At 42.3% G+C, this 19,522-nt stretch overlaps 1 protein-coding gene and 1 long non-coding RNA gene across 2 annotated transcripts in view; both read right to left on the bottom strand.

Moving 5' to 3' along the window:
* LOC311096362 overlaps window positions 1–19,522 on the bottom strand; it is a 253,553-nt gene that overhangs the window by 224,288 nt on the left and 9,743 nt on the right. The window lies entirely within an intron of this gene.
* LOC311095600 (uncharacterized protein) lies at window positions 1,114–19,227 on the bottom strand (the record flags this gene model as incomplete). The annotated part of the gene is made up of 8 exons (XM_084134158.1): window positions 1,114–2,087; window positions 2,215–2,545; window positions 10,159–10,351; window positions 12,111–12,248; window positions 13,114–13,299; window positions 14,238–14,326; window positions 14,601–14,684; window positions 18,981–19,227. 7 exons carry the CDS (start codon window positions 19,225–19,227, stop codon window positions 2,238–2,240), a joined length of 1,245 nt encoding a protein of 414 aa, XP_083990284.1. The 3' UTR covers window positions 1,114–2,087; window positions 2,215–2,237.

The following is a 19,522-nucleotide window of genomic DNA, read 5'->3' as shown; positions in this document are numbered from 1 at the left end:
TGTAGCTTTACTGCCACTTAATTTAATCATGGGATTTGATTTGGAATGTTGTTTAGATCAAATATCCACATCTATACTGTAAATTATGGTTAAAGTTCATACTTTATTTTTCAAAAAGGGGTTGCAAAGTGCTAGTAGATTCTGCTAATCTCATCTCTTCAGTCCCTCAATTTCACAAAAGTAAAACAAAAGAATTCTAAGTGAATTTGTTTTTAATCTTCTGTGAACATTTTGGTTCAGTTTACAGAGTCATTTCCAAAGTGCTTTATTTTACTGTAGTGACTGTAACACTGTATCATTGCCAAACACTGTCCTTTGTGCCAAATACTGAAACTCTATTTGAGAAAATAAATATATTTTATTTATTATTATGATGTTGTCATATGCAACCTTTTGAAATGCATTACTTATAATAGCGATACATGCTTGACTGATGAAATCTGAAATGTATGTTTTGCACTTTTACTTAAGACATTGGTTGCCTCACAAAGAGTTTCTGTTTTTAGTTTGCCAATGCGCTTACAATCTTTATCCAATTGCTGCCTCCATCAAAAAAACCTTAAAGTACCTGGAAAGAAGTAGAATAAATGAACAGAATGTGTTTTTCCCTCTTTTTGCTTATTACAACATCTATTCTGTTTACTTGATTAATAATAATAATAATAATAATAATGATGATGTATATAGCATCTTCTAAATTTATACGTGTAAATAAGGAATATTAATCTTGTTACTGATGATGGTAATGATGAACCAATAACAGCCACGGAATGTGATGGATAAGGCACATTTAAACTATTTTACAGATTGTTTGGGTCGATTTCCATCCTTTGCAATCAATATTTAAACGATTATAAATTGTAGGGTATAAAAATATCCTGAGAATAGAATTATGTTCACAGCACCAGAGAGTAATCTTGACGGCACTCTCAAGAAATGGATAAGTAGGCTACATCATCAAATTCACAAATATTACACCATTTAAACATTATTAAAAATACATAGGCTACTGAGTTACTAAAACAATCTTTGTCAAAGATGTTACGAACCGCTGTTTTTAAAATGCTCGTTGGAAAAGGGGTAAGCAACATAAAAGGACACGTGAGGCAAAGTGCAGTTTAAACATTTATTATACAGCTAATTAAAACCAGATTTCACCGCTACGTGCCTCATTCTTTCACACTCTTCTTATATACTCAACAGGAGCCATTAGAACAATGTCCAAAATCCTGAACCACCCCTTTAAACTGCTTCTGGTGCTCATAGAGTGTGCAGTTAAACAAGATTCAAATGTCAATCACAATAGTTTATTGTGAGAAACAATTAAGTGTGTGTGCGTGTGTGTGTGTACACACACTAAGTGGGTGTGCTATACCTCTCACAGCAGAATTGAGTGGGTGAATCTTGGCTGTCACACTGGAGTGCAAAAAATTTAATATAGTGTTACGTGTTTAAGATGTAAACGGGATGATTGCGCAACACTTACGTGAGATACTGTTGCCATGTGTGCAAGTAGCAGAAACAACCTTTTTAATTTGAAAAGGTATGAATGACGTTATAAAACATGAAAAAATTATAAAATGTAAAAGGAAAACGTACAGTAAGAAAACAAGAGTGTTGCCAAATCAATGAAATAATCAAAACATAATTCCCATAACTATTTCACCCAAACCTCTAAAACTACCTACCAAAAGAAAAATGCAGAAACAAAACCCGAAATTTTCAGCGTATACGCCGCCTTAAATAAACTACGCTGACTAAATAAAAAACAATAAATACAATGCGTGGCGATCACTCTGTATCCCATCGGCAGCAATACTAACAAACCCCCAAAGGAATGTTAATCTCTGAACCCTTGGGAAAGCAAAAACAAAAACAGAATCATAAACAATCGTAAACGTGATCATTATCATGGTTTCAACAAACAACTCAAGGCATGGGAAGTTGGCTGAGATCTGGCACTGATCTCCCTCGCTCTTGGTCACTGGGCCTTTTAAACCAGCAGAACGTCTGTGGATTGGTGGAACGTCAGTTCTGATTTTAACGTTGTGACGTCACATCTCTTATGTGCAACCAATGATCACCACCTAGGAATAACGAATAGAAACACGAACACAAAAGAAAGAGAAAAATATCAAACACATGTGGAATGTAACAATAGTAATGCTTGTTTTTTCAGTTTTACAGTTTTTGAAAGGTCCAAAAGAAAGGCACCTCTGATTGGTCAAGGGGTGTTCTCATGCTGCCCTGACAGACTTGAGCTTGTGCTGTTGGGCCACAAACTGAGCCTTCTGTATAGCCAGCTGAGTGTCTTCCTCACTGATGTCCAGATGCCACACAGCCCTGACTGTGTCCCCGACATGGGGGAACATCAGAACCCGGACCCCTTGTCCCAGAGCCTTCACCTCTTCTTCATCTACACCTGCCATCCGTTCGCAGAACTCCGCTGGGCTCATCTGGCGGTCCCGCAGACAGAACCTCAAAATGTTGCTTTCCACAGTGGTCAGATCCACCCGGAACAGAGAAGGGTCACACTTTAACAGCGCTTTAAAAGAGAAGGTGAGAGACGTTACATTAGACTCTTGAAATAGAACTGTGGATATTTAAACTGGACTTGTTCCATGGAACCCAAAATGAGATATTAAAAATGATAAAACAACTTTAAATCGCTCTTTTCAAGGCACTGAATGGGGACTGAAATGTTCAAGCTTCAAAAAGGACACAACAGCAGCATAAAAGTATCATGTGTGTTGTCCATATGACTCGTGCACTATATTCCAAGACATCTGGAGTCATACAGTCACTTTGTGTGAAGAACAAACCGTAATTTAAGTCATTATTCACTGATGTAATTTTAATTGTAACTGCTGCATTCACTGAGTCAGTGAGCAGAACTCAAGGACTGAATCTGTATGATTTAAAGTCCCTGTAAAGGCAATTCTAAAAAAAAATTCTAAACACATTATAAATGTTAGAAATGTATTGCTAAATCATATTACAAAGACTGTGAACTGTGAAGTACTGAATTGTGGAGTTAGACCGTTAAACAGTTCTCTTTCTAACATTCGTTCGGTATCTCACTATGGGAACGCCTCTGGGCGTGACCGATCGCGGAAGCACCAATTACTCCACGTCTGCCAACCGTGGCAGACCAATCGCTGCAGCGATTAGGGAGTCCTGCCTCCCTGTATATAAACCGCAGCTACCTGCCGTTTCGTCATTCTCGCTCTCTTCCCCGTGGAAGATTTCGGAAGCTGTCCTCAGCAGACTTGGGAATTATTGCTTAACAGTTTCTCGACGGAGCCGAGAGGTAACGTCCCTAACGCAATCAATTTCTTAAGTTGTTAGATACTTAAGAGTAAGATAACTAACGTGTCAAGACGAGTTTTCCTGCTCTTAAGTTTTTCCTTTTAATTTCCAAGTCTTTTTTTTTTCGGTGCGCTCACCACGCTCCAAAAGAGATAAGGAAAAGAGAGCTCTCTAATCGCAGCACAGCTCCGTACTAGTTGTCACGTTGTACACGAGTGCAAGCTCTATCATGGCTACCGCGATAGAACCGGAGAGCCCCAGAGGAAAGGGTCGTCCTCCGCACCAGTGTGCTTGTGGAATGTGGATTTCTGCTAGGGATGCACACAGCCTCTGCATCTCTTGTCTGGGCACTAAACACGCTCAGGCAGCGCTGTCCAACCCTGAGGGCTGCCCGCACTGTGCTACATTCTTGACTAAGATCCGTGAAAGGAGACTTCGCGTGGCAGTCGCGGGAAAATCGGACCCATGCCTCTCTGCTCAACCCAGAGAGGAACCCATGGATTGTCCTCAAACCACTAGCTCATGGGCAGAGATGATGGAGAAAGTGTCACCCGTCCTTCCCCCGCTGTTTGATGACCCGTTAGCGGGAGAGGAAGATGACGATGACGAGGTATTGTCGACCATCCTCGAGGACGAGGATGACGACGAGGAAGATGCCATTCTTCCCCTGAACCAGTCCCGGCCACCGAGTGCACAGGATGAGAGTTCACCCTCCCCTGTACAGGTGGACGCTGATCTAATCGAGGTCTGTCGCAGGGCCGCGGCTAGATTATCTATTGACTGGCCTTCTCAACAAGCAGGTCAAGGGGCTGAAAGAGACCTGTATGATGGAAAGAGGCTCCCGTCACGTCTCCCGCCGGCCAGGCAATTTATTCCAGCCTTCCCGGCCTGTGTGGCGGAGATGAAAAAGTTTTGGGACAAGCCTTTTTCACATCGAGTGCCCGTTAAGGGTTTCTCAAGGCTAGATGTTCAGGGAATGGACGATCTAGGGATGGCAGATCCTCCCCCTGTGGAAACATCGGTAGCGAATCATTTGCACCTGAGCCGCAGGGCAGCGCTCTCTTCAACCGGAGCCTCGCTGCCAGGAAAAACAGAGCGCTTCGCTGCCTCTGTTTTTCAAAAGATCTACAAGTCAACTGCGCTGTCTGTTCGCGCTTTGAACGCGACGTCCCTCCTTACAGCCTATCAAGCGGAGCTATTAGAGGAGATGGGTCGTCAGCTGGACTCCGGATCTCCCAACCCAGTGCTCTGGGAGGAGATTTGCGTCATCGCAGATTTAAACCTGCGCACGTCCCGCGGAGCAGTTCAAAGTTGCGGTCGGAGTATGGGCTTAGCAGTTGTGGGGGAGAGATCGCTGTGGCTGGGTTTGTCAGGACTCTCTGACAAAGAGAAAATGGAGTTTTTGGATGCCCCTATAGATCCAAAGGCCATGTTCGGCTCGACGGTGACGGCAATGCGTCAGCAGTGTGACCTGCGGAAGAAGGAGGGAGAAGCTTTCCAGGTCTGTCTCCCCAGAAAACCGGCCGCTCGGCCTTATCACCCAAGCCGGCCGAATTTCAAGCCCTCAGGGAGAGGCGGGCACTCTGATTATCAGCCTTCCCGCCCCGAGCCACCGCAACAGCAGGGCAACGCGGCTCCGCAGTCAAAGCCCGGTTTCGTTCGGCCAAAACAGTCGTTCACGGCCGCAGCCGCGAAACACCGATCGGCTGCCCCTCAGGGGAATAAGAAGAGGCGGTCTACCTGATATGCCAGTTCGGCGACAGGAAGGGTTGGGAGACAGCACCCAGGGTTTATCTGTCCCATCCCTTCAGAACGATTCCTCTCTCCCTCCCGCGGGGAAAAGGAGAAGGAATGCAGAGATAAAATGTGTTCGTGTGGACAGTTCAGAGTTCAGCGTGTGCAGGAATGTGGCCAGTTTTCTGCTAGTGCCCCCAAGAGTTTTTCTCCCCCTCCACCTTCGAGGTCTGTTATGGGGGGAGAAGGTCTAACGTTCACAAGCATCCCATCAAAAATAAAGTTTTCTCTAACGCATCCAGGTCAAGGACCGAGGGCGCAGAGTGGGATAAAAAGAGAAAAAAAAAAAAAAAAAAAAAATCACAAAAAATCACTAGAACAATTACAAAAGAATACCACTTTAACTCCTTCACTGGAGCGGTATTCCCCCCCGTTGCCGCTAGAGTGTGCTGCGGCACCTCTAGTGAACAGAGACGGGAAAGGCCCACTCGCTGCTCAGGCAGTGAACTGGTGCGCATGCGCAGTTCATCCCTGGGTACTAACCACTATAGAGAGGGGATATAGGCTTCAATTCGCTGTAAAACCTCCTCTGTTCAATGGAGTGGTAATTTCAGTGACCAAAGGGGAAGCAGCTCTGGTTTTAGAGGAAGAAATAGCCTCTTTAATGAGAAAAGGAGTTATAAGAGTGATTCCAACGGTAGAGAGCCAGAAGGGTTTCTACTCCCGTTATTTTGTGATTCCCAAGAGAGGGGGGGGGTCTCCGTCCCATTCTGGATTTACGGGTCCTCAACAGACACCTCAGAAAATACAAATTCAAAATGCTGTCTGTCAAAACGCTGTGCCAAAATATTCGGTAAGGAGACTGGTTCACCTCGGTGGATCTCCAGGACGCATTTTCTCACATAGATATTTTTCCTGCGCACAGGAAATATCTGAGGTTCGCCTATCAGGGCACAGCATACGAGTTTACGAGAATTCCGTTTGGCCTGGCTTTAGCCCCTCGAGTATTCAGCAAGTGTGTGGAAGGGGCCCTGACTCCATTGAGGAGATTAGGGCTCAGAGTTTCAGCATATCTGGACGATCTTCTCATCTGCGTGCCGTGCCAACGGCAGGCAGAGAGCGACACTCACACACTAGTGACGCATCTGGAAAGATTAGGTTTCAAGATAAACCAGACGAAGAGTTGTCTATCTCCGTCCCGAGAAATAGTCTACTTGGGTCTCAGGTTGAATTCTGTGACGTTTCGAGCTTTCCTATCAGAGGATCGCATCAAGACGATTCACAGCTGCCTCTCCCTTTTTCAAAGAGGGAGATCAGTCTCGTTCAGGATGTGTCTTCGGCTACTAGGTCTGATGGCCTCAACTGTGTCAGTGGTTCCCCTGGGACTACTGCGAATGAGAGATTTTCAGAACTGGACAGCGTCACAAGGCATTCGCCCCAAGAGCCGCCTCAACCGCAGAGTGCGGGTCTCACCAGAATGCGCGAGCGCTCTCCGTCATTGGAGAGCCCCATCCTTTCTCAGGACAGGATGCCCTCTAGGTCCTATTGTACTGAGAAAAGTGGTGACGACGGATGCATCTCTCACAGGCTGGGGCGCAGTGTTCGAGGGCAGAACAGTGAGAGGAGTTTGGTCTCCGGCACAGAGAGAGGCACATCAATTTTCTAGAGCTATTGACAGTGTTTCTAGCTCTGAGACATTTTGTGCATTTTCTCAAGAATCATCACGTATTGGTCAGGACAGACAATACAACGGTGATTGCCTACATAAATCGGCAGGGAGGAGTTCGTTCTCACATACTTCACAGGTTAGCGAAGAAACTAATAATGTGGAGCAGCAGGTCTCTCCTCTCATTACGCGCGACTCATGTCCCGGGAATAATGAACAGAGGAGCGGATCTACTATCCAGGGGGAGTCCTCTGTACGGGGAGTGGAGACTCCACCCCCAGGTGGTCCTCATGTTATGGGAGAGATTCGGCCAGGCTGCCGTAGATCTCTACGCATCGCGCGAAGACGCACACTGTCCCCTGTTCTTCTCCCTGGCCGGCGACGATGCACCATTGGGTGTGGATGCGCTAGCCCACGAGTGGCCAGACGTGTTGCTGTACGCATTCCCGCCGTTGAGCTTGATCGAGCCGACATTACGGAGGGTTCGGGAATGCAGACATGTGATGATTCTGATCGCGCCTTACTGGCCGGGGAGACTGTGGGTGGCAGAGATTGCGCAACTGCTCTACGACCGGCCATGGCCGTTACCAGTGCGCAGGGATCTTCTCTCACAAGCATGGGGGGAAATTTTCCATCCCTCCCCTCAGAAACTAGCTCTCTGGGCCTGGCCCGTGAGAGGGTGAATCTGAGCACAGCCGGATTACCTCCGAGGGTTATTGAGACGATTCAGAACGCGAGGGCTGCCTCGACGCGTTCTTTATATAATCTCAAATGGGGAGTTTGAGGAATGGTGCGCAGAGAAGAACATTGTTTCTTTCCTGTGTTCTGTTTCGGACGTGCTGTGTTTCCTTCAGGACCTCCTGGATAAAGGCAGGGCTTTTTCCACGGTTAAGGTTTATCTGTCCGCTATCTCGGCATGTCATGTGGGTTTTGATTCAGGCACTATGGGCCAACACCCCCTGGTCTGTAGATTCATGAGAGGTGCACGCAGATTGCACCCAGTATCTAAGCCAATGGTCCCACTATGGGATTTGTCTGTGGTCCTGAACGCGCTCTCTAAACCCCCTTTCGAGCCCATTGATAAGATGGACTTAAAGCTGCTCGCTTTAAAGACGGCTCTACTACTCGCTCTGACAACAGCAAAGAGGGTGAGTGAACTGCATGCTTTGTCAGTTCACCCCTCATGTATGAAGTTCGCTCCGGGTGGTCAAAGAGTACTTTTTAGAACTAACCCGGCGTTCGTGCCCAAGGTCTACGATCACGCGGATAGGATAAAACCTGTGGACTTGTTGGCTTTTCACCCACCTCCTTTTTCATCTCCAGAGGAGGAGAGGCTAAACTGTTTATGTCCGGTTCGTACGCTGTATATGTATGTACAGAGAACCCGCACATTGCGTAAGAGCAACCAGCTGTTTGTCTCGTGGGCTGACTCTTATAAGGGAAAACCTATCTCCCGTCAACGCCTTTCCCACTGGGTGGTAGAGGCTATCGTGTTATGTTACAATAGCATGAATTTAGAGCCCCCAGTAGGTCTACGAGCGCATTCTACTAGAGGAATGTCTACATCCTGGGCTCTATTTAAAGGCATTTCGATTCAAGAAATTTGCGCGGCAGCCAGCTGGTCCTCTCCGCACACATTTATTCGTTTCTATAGACTGGATGTAACAGAACCTTCTCTGGCCCACTCAGTTCTGGGAGTGAGTAGTCAGGTGGTATAAGATGGTTCTCTAAGGGCGGATTTCTCAGATGATTCTGTTTCTCCGTCTGGGTCAGTGATGCAGAGTTTATACTTTAACCCTCTCGTCTTCAGTCTGCTTCGTCAGCATATCGGCAATACAGGGAGTTGTCTATATCCCATAGTGAGATACCGAACGAATGTTAGAACGAGAACGATTAGGTTACTGACGTAACCCAGGTTCTCTGATAACATGAAGTGAGGTATCTCACAACATTGCCCTCCTTGCCTTTTCGCACGGAGAAGAGATATGCGGAGAATGACGAAACGGCAGGTAGCTGCGGTTTATATATACGGGGAGGCAGGACTCCCTAATCGCTGCAGCGGTTGGCAGACGTGGTGTAATTGGTGCTTCCGCGATCGGTCACACCCAGAGGCGTTCCCATAGTGAGATACCTCACTTCATGTTATCAGAGAACCTGGGTTACGTCAGTAACCTAATCGTTTTTCACCATTGCTGTGTTCCGGATTTTTTGGGCGGGGCTAAAACGGGGGCTCGATGACGCACTGAAGCCCCTGAGCTCCTGGACACGCCCCTACTTGATGACGCACTGGAGCCCCTGACGCTGGCCCCTCCCCTAACAATATAGCACATTCACATCAGTTTGCCGATCGCGAGTTACGGTCAGTACTATTAGTTACTACATCCTACAGTTTGCTAGCTAGCTATGCCTTCGTCACGGAAATGCGTATTACCTGGATGCGATCACGTACAAAACAAATCGGTGTCCTTATTTAAATTTCCGAAAAACTATCATATCAACAAGAGGTGGATTAATTTTGTGAAGAGCCACCTTGATGGAGAGTCGAGGATCACCGCCAAAACCCGCCTCTGTAGTGATCATTTTACATGGGATAGTTTTATAAACTTTCGTCGGAGACAACTGGGATTCACTGATAATCCGCTGTTACTGGTGAATGGGGCCGAACTGACTATCTCACGCCTCGGCGATCATCCTCCCGTCGCGCCGACAACTGGTGCCATCGTCGGCAGTGCGTGGGCGTGGTTTCAGCGCAGCCAGCGGACCCCAGCGTTTGAGAGCAGAGACTACTGCTCATTTTTTCAAGATTTTGATAGCTTATTTTATGTACTTGCCGGCTTTTTTATCATTCAAATTTGGCTGGGTGGCTAATAACACATTTTTCTGTGGTGTGACAAACTCAGAACACATACTTAATTTTGACTTTACAGGGACTTTAATAATAATCAATCTTTTTTGCCTTTTGGAGCTTGAGCCCTCTGAAATGACTATTGAAAAAAGCAGAAAAATACACCTTTTGTCTACCCTGAAAGAAAGAACTTTAAATGGGTTTCTAAGAACACGAGGGTGAATAACTACCGTAATGACTTTTAGTTTTGAGTGAAATATTCCAGTGAATTTTTATTTATCCAAACCTCTTCAGTTCTGAATTTATGCTTTTAGTTTCAGATTTTTCAGTCAGACAGGTTTAGTATGCATTATTGCCAATTGAGAATGAGCATAATTAGATGACATACAAAACGGTGGTGCCATTAACTAATTTCAGCTACTGCGAATAAGAGTATTTTATATGCCTAATATATTCCTTCTGATTCTTTTATAATAATTATGTTCAAAGAATATTTCATGAAAGCTATTCACGCTCAAGCTAACTATTGTAGTAAAGCATCATGTGTACAGTGCTTGTGTAGTGTCATGCTGAGGGTTCAAGGAAATCTATGGGGTTCTGTCACCTTGAGCAAAGCGTCTGGCGTTCCTGTGGTCCTGCTCCAGTCTGCCAATCATGTCTGACAGGGCAATCTTACCAGCTGCTGCCAAGACATCCAATTGGCGCATTCCTCCACCAAGTACCTTGCGGGCACGCACTGCTCTCTGTATGAAATCTTTTGACCCACCTAGCATGGAGCCCACAGGTGCCCCGAGTCCCTGCCAAAGAGCAAGTCAGATCAAATGAGCCTTTTTGTTTCTGCATTGTGTGAGATTTCCAGCTCTTTGCATGAAATTTAATAGATAGGGATAGAGAAAACAAAAGAGAATCTATGAAAGAAAACGTATGCAGTGCAGTTCAGATATAATTATTGTATTAAATGGATGCAAATTTACAAATAGCATCCACCTTAACGCATTTAATATGCTGAGGGTCATTCACACAGAACGTTAAGTGTTAAAAAGTTTTTTTTTTAAACTCGCCTAAAAGGTTCATATACTTTAATTTTATGTTCTTCCCGGAAGCTGTTATTTTAGTAGCATTTATATACTATAATAATATTTATTAATATTTTTATGTGCTTGTGAATTTTTTGGGTTTTTTTATGTCTTTTTAGCTTTAATTATTTATTTATTTTTAGTAATAAAAAAAACTTATTTCAGTCATTAAAAAAAAAATATTTTTTTTTTTAGTTTAGGTTTTTAATTAATTAACGTAATTAACAATAACAACGCAGCCCTGAAATCTACTTATAATATTAGTTAAGTTCTTTTCACACCAATAACAGTCCATTTTGATTTTAGTTTTTTCACAGCCATTTTCCAACTTGAAATGGCTTCTTTTTTTAGACAGAGGTACCTAGATGAAATAATTAATTTGGCTGGTCATGTGATCTAAGCATGTTGGCTCCTATAAGGTGACCTGCTCAATGCAAAATTAAACCCATCTGGTGTGAAAACCCCTAACGTGTGAAAACATAGTCCTAACCCTATCCCTACCCCTAAACCTAACCCTACCCATAATTTATCCCTAAAATCAGAGGGAAAATGATAGGTGAATAATAGTATAGAAGCCCCAAACCCTTGTTGTAAGCCTAAACTAAAAACTACCCCTCAAATCTGATATGTTGATTGATATGTTGTTTCAGGATCAACAAGGATGTTAATCCAGGAACATGTTCTACTTGGTGAATTTACGTTAACAATAATAATATATTAGCATGCAGGCACACGTTTAGAAAGGACACATGGAATACAGATAGTTGCTTTTTCCCCATATGTCTGTAGTCAGAACAGGCAGAAGTGATTTGATATTCATATCAGTGATCTTTTTCTATTTTTCAGTATTTTTATACCATGTATTCTCTGTGTAAATCCATGCACCGAACCATGACGCACGTATCGTTTCGGTTCAGTACGAATACATGTACCGTTCCACCCCTAATCGGATCATATTTTCTCCCCTCAGATATCCGATCTAACGTTAGCGTTCTGGGCCAGTATCGGCACGATACCGATGACGTGGATCAGATCGGGACATCCCTAAATCAGACCAAATATAGATATGTTTATATTTTCAGCACAATTTCTCTAGTCGTATTTGTCACATGATTCTTCAGAAATCAAAAATGCCGATATGGTGCTTAAGAAACATTTATTATTTTTATCTTTATATATATATATATAAAAAATGCATTTTAAAATAAAAAATCCTTTTAAATAATGAATAAAATATTGATATTATTTAAAAGTATTATTTAAAGTAATACATTTTTTAAGATTAAATTTTACTAAATCAACTAATATATTAACATCCCTCCTATTAATATATAATTACCTTAATATTAGACTTATATTGAGTACATTTCATGTAGCAGAACTGAATGAACCAGAACAACTATCTGAACTTCATGGTTAGCCTATATAAAAAGAGCCATGCAAGAACAGAAATATTATATATTATACTAAAGTTGCTTACCTTGTTCAGACAGACACTGACAGAGTGGCAATGCTGCAGTATAACAGATGGCTGGACGGCAAGAGCCACAGCTGCATTCATCACCCTCGCTCCATCCATATGGACAGCCAAACCAAACTTATCAGCTACGGAGCGAAGCTTTGAGCAAGAGACACAGGTATAGACAAATTCAGAGCAATACAATTCAATCAATGAACATGGATGTGCCTCATTTGTCAAATCTAAAGCAGAACCTGTTCGTGCTATAGTGCTAAATAAATCAGTCTTTAATCACTCGTTTACTAAATGGAGAGATTGTGTCAGCCCCAGGTGTCTGGCTGCATAGATATCATATAATAAAGGCTAGATGTCCCGTGCGGTGTTTGGTGTTTTTAGCCCCCAACGGCGCCTTCCAGGCAGCGAGGGGATGGGTAGGTTTAAGGTTGAGGTTAGGGTTAGCTGCCTGGAAGGAGCCATTGAGGGCTAAAAACACCATCGAGCGTCTCGTGCACGCTGCTGGCCAATGGAGGTCGACGTCCGCACGTGGCGGCCATCTTGCCACAGGCAGCTCGCTCACTCGTAACATTGTGTTTAAATGCTGCATGTACTTTTTAAATAACCATAACTTGCTCAATTTTCTACCGATTTTCAAACGGTTTGGTTTGTTATAAACGTCAGAGATGTAGTTATGACACTGCATACATATGAATAATTATAACATACATGTTCAAGCATTCGGAATTATAGCCACATTAATAACGTTTGCAAGAAACCAAAACGTTTGTAAATCCGTCAAGATTTCAGCGAGATAAGAGTATTTGTGTTTGTGCTGATCACTCACCTTACATCAGGTACCACAGAGCCCGCCAGAAAGCCTGCCTGTGACAAGATGGCTGCCGGTGATGCCGTTCGAGACTCCGCCATAAGACATCTAGCCTTATATGGATATCTATGTCTGGCTGCCTCAACATATTCTCTCTCTCTCACACATGTTTAATGAACTTAAGTTTAACTAATATCTAACCTCCTGCAGGAAGGAGAGTGGGAGGACGCGCCCTCCCTGAATATTGTGCGTGTTTTCCACACAAACCAGGCGGGAGCGTGGGTAGTGTGGGTTAGGGTAACCGTGACGGATCTTGGAGATCAGCTGGTCTAGGTCAAAGGTGCCATCGCCAAGGGTGGTGACTATTGCAGAATGGACGCCTGCTAGCTGTGAACAAAAAAAAAGAACACACATTTTTCATCTTACTGATAATAGGGTACACAGATGTTTTTTCAACTATGGGCACTTTTTTCCAAAAATAAGCTCTCTTAAAACACACTTTTCATACCCTGACTAAATCCTGGCATATGAAATAGTAGTCAGAAAAATCAATTCTTTTTTTTTTTTAAATGGAAGTTTATTGAACCGTTAGATATAAAAAAATCTACAAAAAATGCATGTTTTTTTGTTGAGTATTATATTTATTAATATTTTTTATGGCTCATATAGTATGACATCAGTAGAATATGGAGGTCATACTTGACAGTAAAAAAACAGCTCAGTTTTATATTTAAATGATAGTTTTATATATGATATTTATATGGACAAAAAATAAGATGAAATTATATTCTTTGTCCCTCTATATCTCCCAATAATATGTATTGGTAAGATTTTATTTGAATGCTTAGTTTTATGATCAAAGCTCTTAAGTTTTTATTGTGGGCGGCAAAACATATGCAATGCAATACAATGATTATAGATAGATGCACAAATAAATGTTCCTCATAAGTATTATGTACCATATTTGATACTCACGTTTTAACATGGTGTTAACATAAGAGTAAACATTGTTTCAGTAAACAATCTTGCTGATCACAAACCTTTGAATGGTAGTGTACATGCATCATATAATTTTTTTTCTTTCTAAATCATCATGATAATTTCCACCCCATCTCAAATTATCATTGTGTTTAATAGCATTCTGTGGAAGAACATTTAACTTTTGGGAATAAAATAGCAGACTCCTTTATGAATATGTTACATAAATCACGCAGCTGTCATGCATTACTTAATTCAATTTAAATTGACGTAGGATTGCAAGAATATTAAATACAATTCTGAGGAAAAAAAACATATATACAAATATATCCCCCATTTGTTCATACCTGTGCACTTCCTCCTTGCTCATAAACATGAATATGAGAGAGATCACCTACTATCATCTCATCACCCCGCTCTCTGCAGTGAACCATAACTGAGAGAGAAAGAAGGAAAAAAACATGAGGGCAACATGTGTACATTACTGCAGAATCTGGTCACTAACAAGAATAAAATTCCTTGAATAGTGAGCTATTTCTGTGAGCTAAAGCACAAATCAGTATCATTTTCAAATATCAGAATTGAATAGCCAGAGTGACGCCGACCACAGCCACTGCAAAATACTTGTGCATTTTACCTATAAGCTTTTACCAAGTGACAACGGTAAACAAGTTTTATTAATAGCCCTGGGCACTGTCCTGCAATCTCACCTGCAATCAGGTTACTCATCGTTCCTGTGGGGACATATAGAGCCGCTTCCATGCCAAACATATCAGCAGCTATTTTCTGCAGTTCTATAGAAAGAATGGGAAAAATACAATGTATATAAAAGTATGCTGATCTAAATGTCATAATGCATGAACATATGTAAACAACTGTTTTGCATTGCACATATAAACACTACCTCAAGTCTGATCAGTACACATACTAATTATTTAATATAGAATTGATTGTGAAGTAAAACAGAATTATGAAAAAAGTAAGCCTTTTTTTTTAAGATTTACGAGTTTCAATTGTAAAGTAAAATTCCATCGAATTGAATAATCCTTACATTATCCTAACTCAAAAAGGTGTTTAAAGTGTAACTAAACCCCTGGTCAGAGCCTGACTACACCCACTGACAATATTTGAAAAATGCTGGAAAAGTGGGCAGACCCCAGCGGAGATACAGGGGACAAACCGAGGGCGGGGCTGAGCAGGGGGGGCGTGCATAGATATGGGGGGCGTGCACCTGAGACCCGCAGTGACAGATTAATTGACAGCTGCTGTCAGACTCTAAAATGGAGAGTGACTCACAGGGTCGCAAGACGACGTAAAGTACATGCATCTTATGAGTTTTATCGAGTTGATGTCAATACCGCGCGCGCGCGCTCTCTATAGGCATATTCATATTTTGCCGCTATGTGAAAAAAATCCAGCAAAATGCGCCGGCGCGTTTGTCGACCCCAGAGGATAAACCTTAGCCTAACCATAATTATATTTATGATTATATATATATGATCACTCACATCAAGACGCCGCTGCGGTGGTGGAGTCCATGCAGGAGGAGCAGCGTTTGGCACTGCGTCGCTTTTCAGCGCGAGCTGTGTGGAGAAGCCCATTTCCACCTCTATTGTACCCTGGTAAGAGCCGCGGCGCTACCATTGGGCCCACCCATTTTAGGTCCAGCCCCGCCTATTTTCTACTATGGTTTTGTATGTTTCTTCATTCGGATCCATTTGCGATCCATTCCATTCTAAACAAACAACGCAGTTTACATGCTTGTCCTTGTTACATTATTCATTAAGATGATAATTAATAAATGCACGCACAATTATCAGTGAACTTGATAAATGTTGCAGATATGCTTTACTATGCACAAACAAATGCATTTCAACTTGTGTGCAAATTCAGAATAAAATGAATGTGCAGCAATTTGTACAAATAGAGAGTCTGTAGGCCTACTACGTGTTGTAGCTATTAAATAAGCGCATTTAGTTTCATATTTGTTAAAATATTATAATGTTTTTATGAAAAGTGAACAGCACGAGTAAGATAGGATGCGCAATATATCGAGAGACATGGAGTGGGTCAGACATGATTTTGACCACTTCATTAAGTTTTGTTTTGTAGAAAACCTTTCTTTGAAGTGAATTTCGTTTTGTATAAATTGTATCTTAATTTTAATTTTTTTTTTATCAACCAATTGCCTGGATTTAATAAATAAGAAGCAAATATAGCAGACAATATAATCATGACATGGAGGCGCCGGCGCGGTCACTTGCATTGCGCATCTCATCACGAATTGAACCAAAACTCAGTGTATGCCTCACAGACATGAATCTTAAGAAAGCTTGAAATGTCTTTTTAACAATTTTAAACGAAAAGAAATAGGCTGCTACTCTCTGATTATGTAATCCATGAAGTGCATTTCTATCTATAGGCGCGTTCACTACGGAGATGGCGATTGTCAACTTCATGTTTGCAGCCGACACTGACAGAAAACACTAGTTTATTAATAAAAATCAATGCACGCTCACCAGATTTACAAATGCACATGTTGCTTGTTGCACGCACATATTATGTCGAAATAACGAGATATTATGTTGAAATAACATTATTAATAATAATAAATCTTTAAGAATATTTGATTGAATGCTGAATGTTGTGCTTGTTCAATTTAATAAAATGAATATAAAAAATTAAAATGTGACAATTAAAATAATTTAATATTAAATATTAAGTGGGCAATTTTTGTAATAGTATTTATATAGGCTATAATATATCTAGCACCCCCTCAGCAGCGTTAAAAAAAATCCCTGGCGCGGCGCCAGCCCTGGTTATAACGGCCACCGTATTAAAAAATGGTCGGGTTTAAATCGGGCTCGGGCTCATAATCACAGTTAATGTGTCGGGCCAGGCCGGGCCGGGCTCGGACACAACGTGCGGGTCGGGCTTGATTTTTTGGGCCCGATCTAAGCTCTAACAGACGGTAGCTATAAGCAAAGCAGTTTGTTTTCATTTAAATTCAGTAAGAAACGCATCGGTATGCTTGCACCAGAACTCTTGTCTTCAGTAACTTATAAATATGATACATAATACTTACATAATCTATCATTGTATTGCATTGCATATGTTTTACCAAGGGTGCAAATATTTGTGAAGCATACAGTATAATTTTTTTGTTGCTTTTTTTTTTTAAATACAATTACAATTTTTTTATATATTTTTGTTACCGATGCTTTTGTTTTAATACTGTTTATACGTATTAAATTCGCATTAAATTCAGGTAGGCTACTGAGTCGCTGTCCTCAGTGCCGCAGAAAAGCGCTGAAACGGAGATGAAGGGGAACCCGGCTTTTTTTTTTTTTTTTGCTCATTTTAACTGGCCCATCCAGTTTTCTGGAGGCACACCTACAATCAAAATCTATCGCGATCGCTCAAACCACTTCAGGAGGTGGTCTGGGCCGCATTCCAGACGAAACTGGACAAGTCTAAATCATGTATAGACTGTAAAAAATAGGTCTAAATGCATCTGGTGGTTGAAACCAGTGCTCGAAGTGGGGCGGTACTCACCGGTACGCAGTACCTGCACTTCTGCATTTTACTCCAAAGCGTACCTGCACGTTTTCTTGCGTACCGCTACTTCTCGCATGTAGCCGGTACTCTACCACTGACAGAAAAAGCGTCAGTGTCACGCCCATTTCACATATATACTCCGTTTGCAATGCGTATGCGGAGCTTTTTTTTTTTCCGCACCCATATTAACAGGTTAGACTAGAGCTTTCACACTGCACGCGGATGCGGTCCGGCAATGCGTTCCAGGAGCGGTGCGTATACAGCAGTCCAACGATCGTTTCCACACCGAGTCTATTTTCGCTGTGCTGCACGCGCTGAATTAAAGTGACAGCGCGTGGTTCGTGGTCAAAATTAACACAGAATATGACATTATATATAATTTGTATTATTTAAAATTACTTTTAACATTTAAAAACAGACGTTTTCAAATTCCAAAGCTTGCAGAAGGTTCCTAATGGCAATACTGACTTAGGCTACAGCTTTCCTGGTAGCCTTGAGTGAATTAACTTGTCTAAGAAAATGATTCATAAAACGTATAAATATCTGTTGAGCCTATGTTTACTTTCGTCATTGACACAGACGAAAATGAAAAGACTAAGTTCAGCTTTAGGAGGGGAAGAAATAGTCCAGGATAAGAAGACTGAGAGAAAAATAAATATGAAGATGAGGAGAGAGCAGGTATTGACAAATAATCTAATGACAAGGTTTTAAAGATAGCCTATTTCTTATAATTGTTTGGCCTTCAAAAGTCCTAAATTGCACATATGTAGATCAGAGAAATCCAAATTTTCTCGGGGGAGCATGCCCCCGAACCCCCCTAACTACGGGGGTCTTGAGTCTGGTTGTCCAGGGCACAGGAAATTGTTAATTGGGTCCTGGGTGAAGGCGGTGAGAGTAAGGCAAGAGAGTACCGGCACCTTTTTCCCCCCACTTCAAGCACTGGTTGAAACCACATATGTAAATTGTAGGCTACTCCTCCCAAAAATGCTAAAAAATAAAAAATAAACGTGTGAGAGTGTGTGATAGGCTATATGTAATGTTATAGCCAGATATGACGACGCTACTGGAACACGCATCACAGCAGATGAGAAGAGCATCTATTAATTAAGCCAACGTGCAAACTATCGCAAATCAAAGTGAAAGTAAGTCGCAGACGCTTAACACACAATCATCATCATTAAAAGTAAAGAAACGAAATGATCTTACCAGGGCTGTTGCCGCTCTTTCTTATTGCGGTCTTTGATTTAGAAATTTTAGCTGGTGATCAATAAAATGCAGCTCATATCTGTTGCTTTCGGTGACGTGCACTCCATTAAATCTGCATATAGCGCGGGAATTGAAGATCGGATTTAAATCTGTTTCGCAAAAACACATGTATGTGACCAGGTGTAAATGGAAAAATGGAATCGTTTTGATAAATCAGATAGCTATCCGATCTGAGAAAACGCATAAAGTGGCCAGGTGTAAAACAGCCCCTAAGATTGTCACAACAGAAGCACATACAAGTGACTGCGTGTCAATATTTAACCAACCATTGACTGTAGGGTCTTCTCCGAACACATCGTCTCCGAACTCAGCCTGGGCCATGGCTCGGCGCATGACTGCTCCGGGTTTGGTGGCGGTGTCGCTGCGGAGGTCCACCGTGCGAACAGCTGATCCCGTATCCGCCTGCGGAGACCCGTAGTACAGCCGCACCGGATCCACGCAAACAACTTGACGAGGTTTGTGTAAGCAATGACGGAGTAAACGAGCTGGAAGCGTTAGTGTTTTGGAGCTCATGTCTAATTGTTTGACTTAGGTAAAGTTGGTTTTATATTCGCGGACTTCCGCGTTCAATAACTCGTGAACTATGCCGCGTTCCAGGCAACCTGTAACCCGTGTTTTTCCAACTCGTAACTGGGAGTACATCGATCTAGTAGGCCTACGAGTTCACGGGTGGGAAGTCACGGGTTTGACTGCCGTTCCAGTGCACTTTCACGGGTATAAGGTTGGAAAAACACGGGTTACAGGTTGCCTGGAACGCTACAAAGTCGTGAGTCGTGGTTTGAAGTCGTGATTTACGTGCTCAAAAACC

This window comes from Abramis brama (genome assembly GCF_963993115.1).
Source record: "Abramis brama genome assembly, chromosome: 14".
NCBI lineage: Eukaryota > Metazoa > Chordata > Actinopteri > Cypriniformes > Leuciscidae > Abramis > Abramis brama.
The sequence above is the reverse complement of the archived record's forward strand: the minus strand, read 5'-3'. Positions and strand labels throughout refer to the sequence as shown.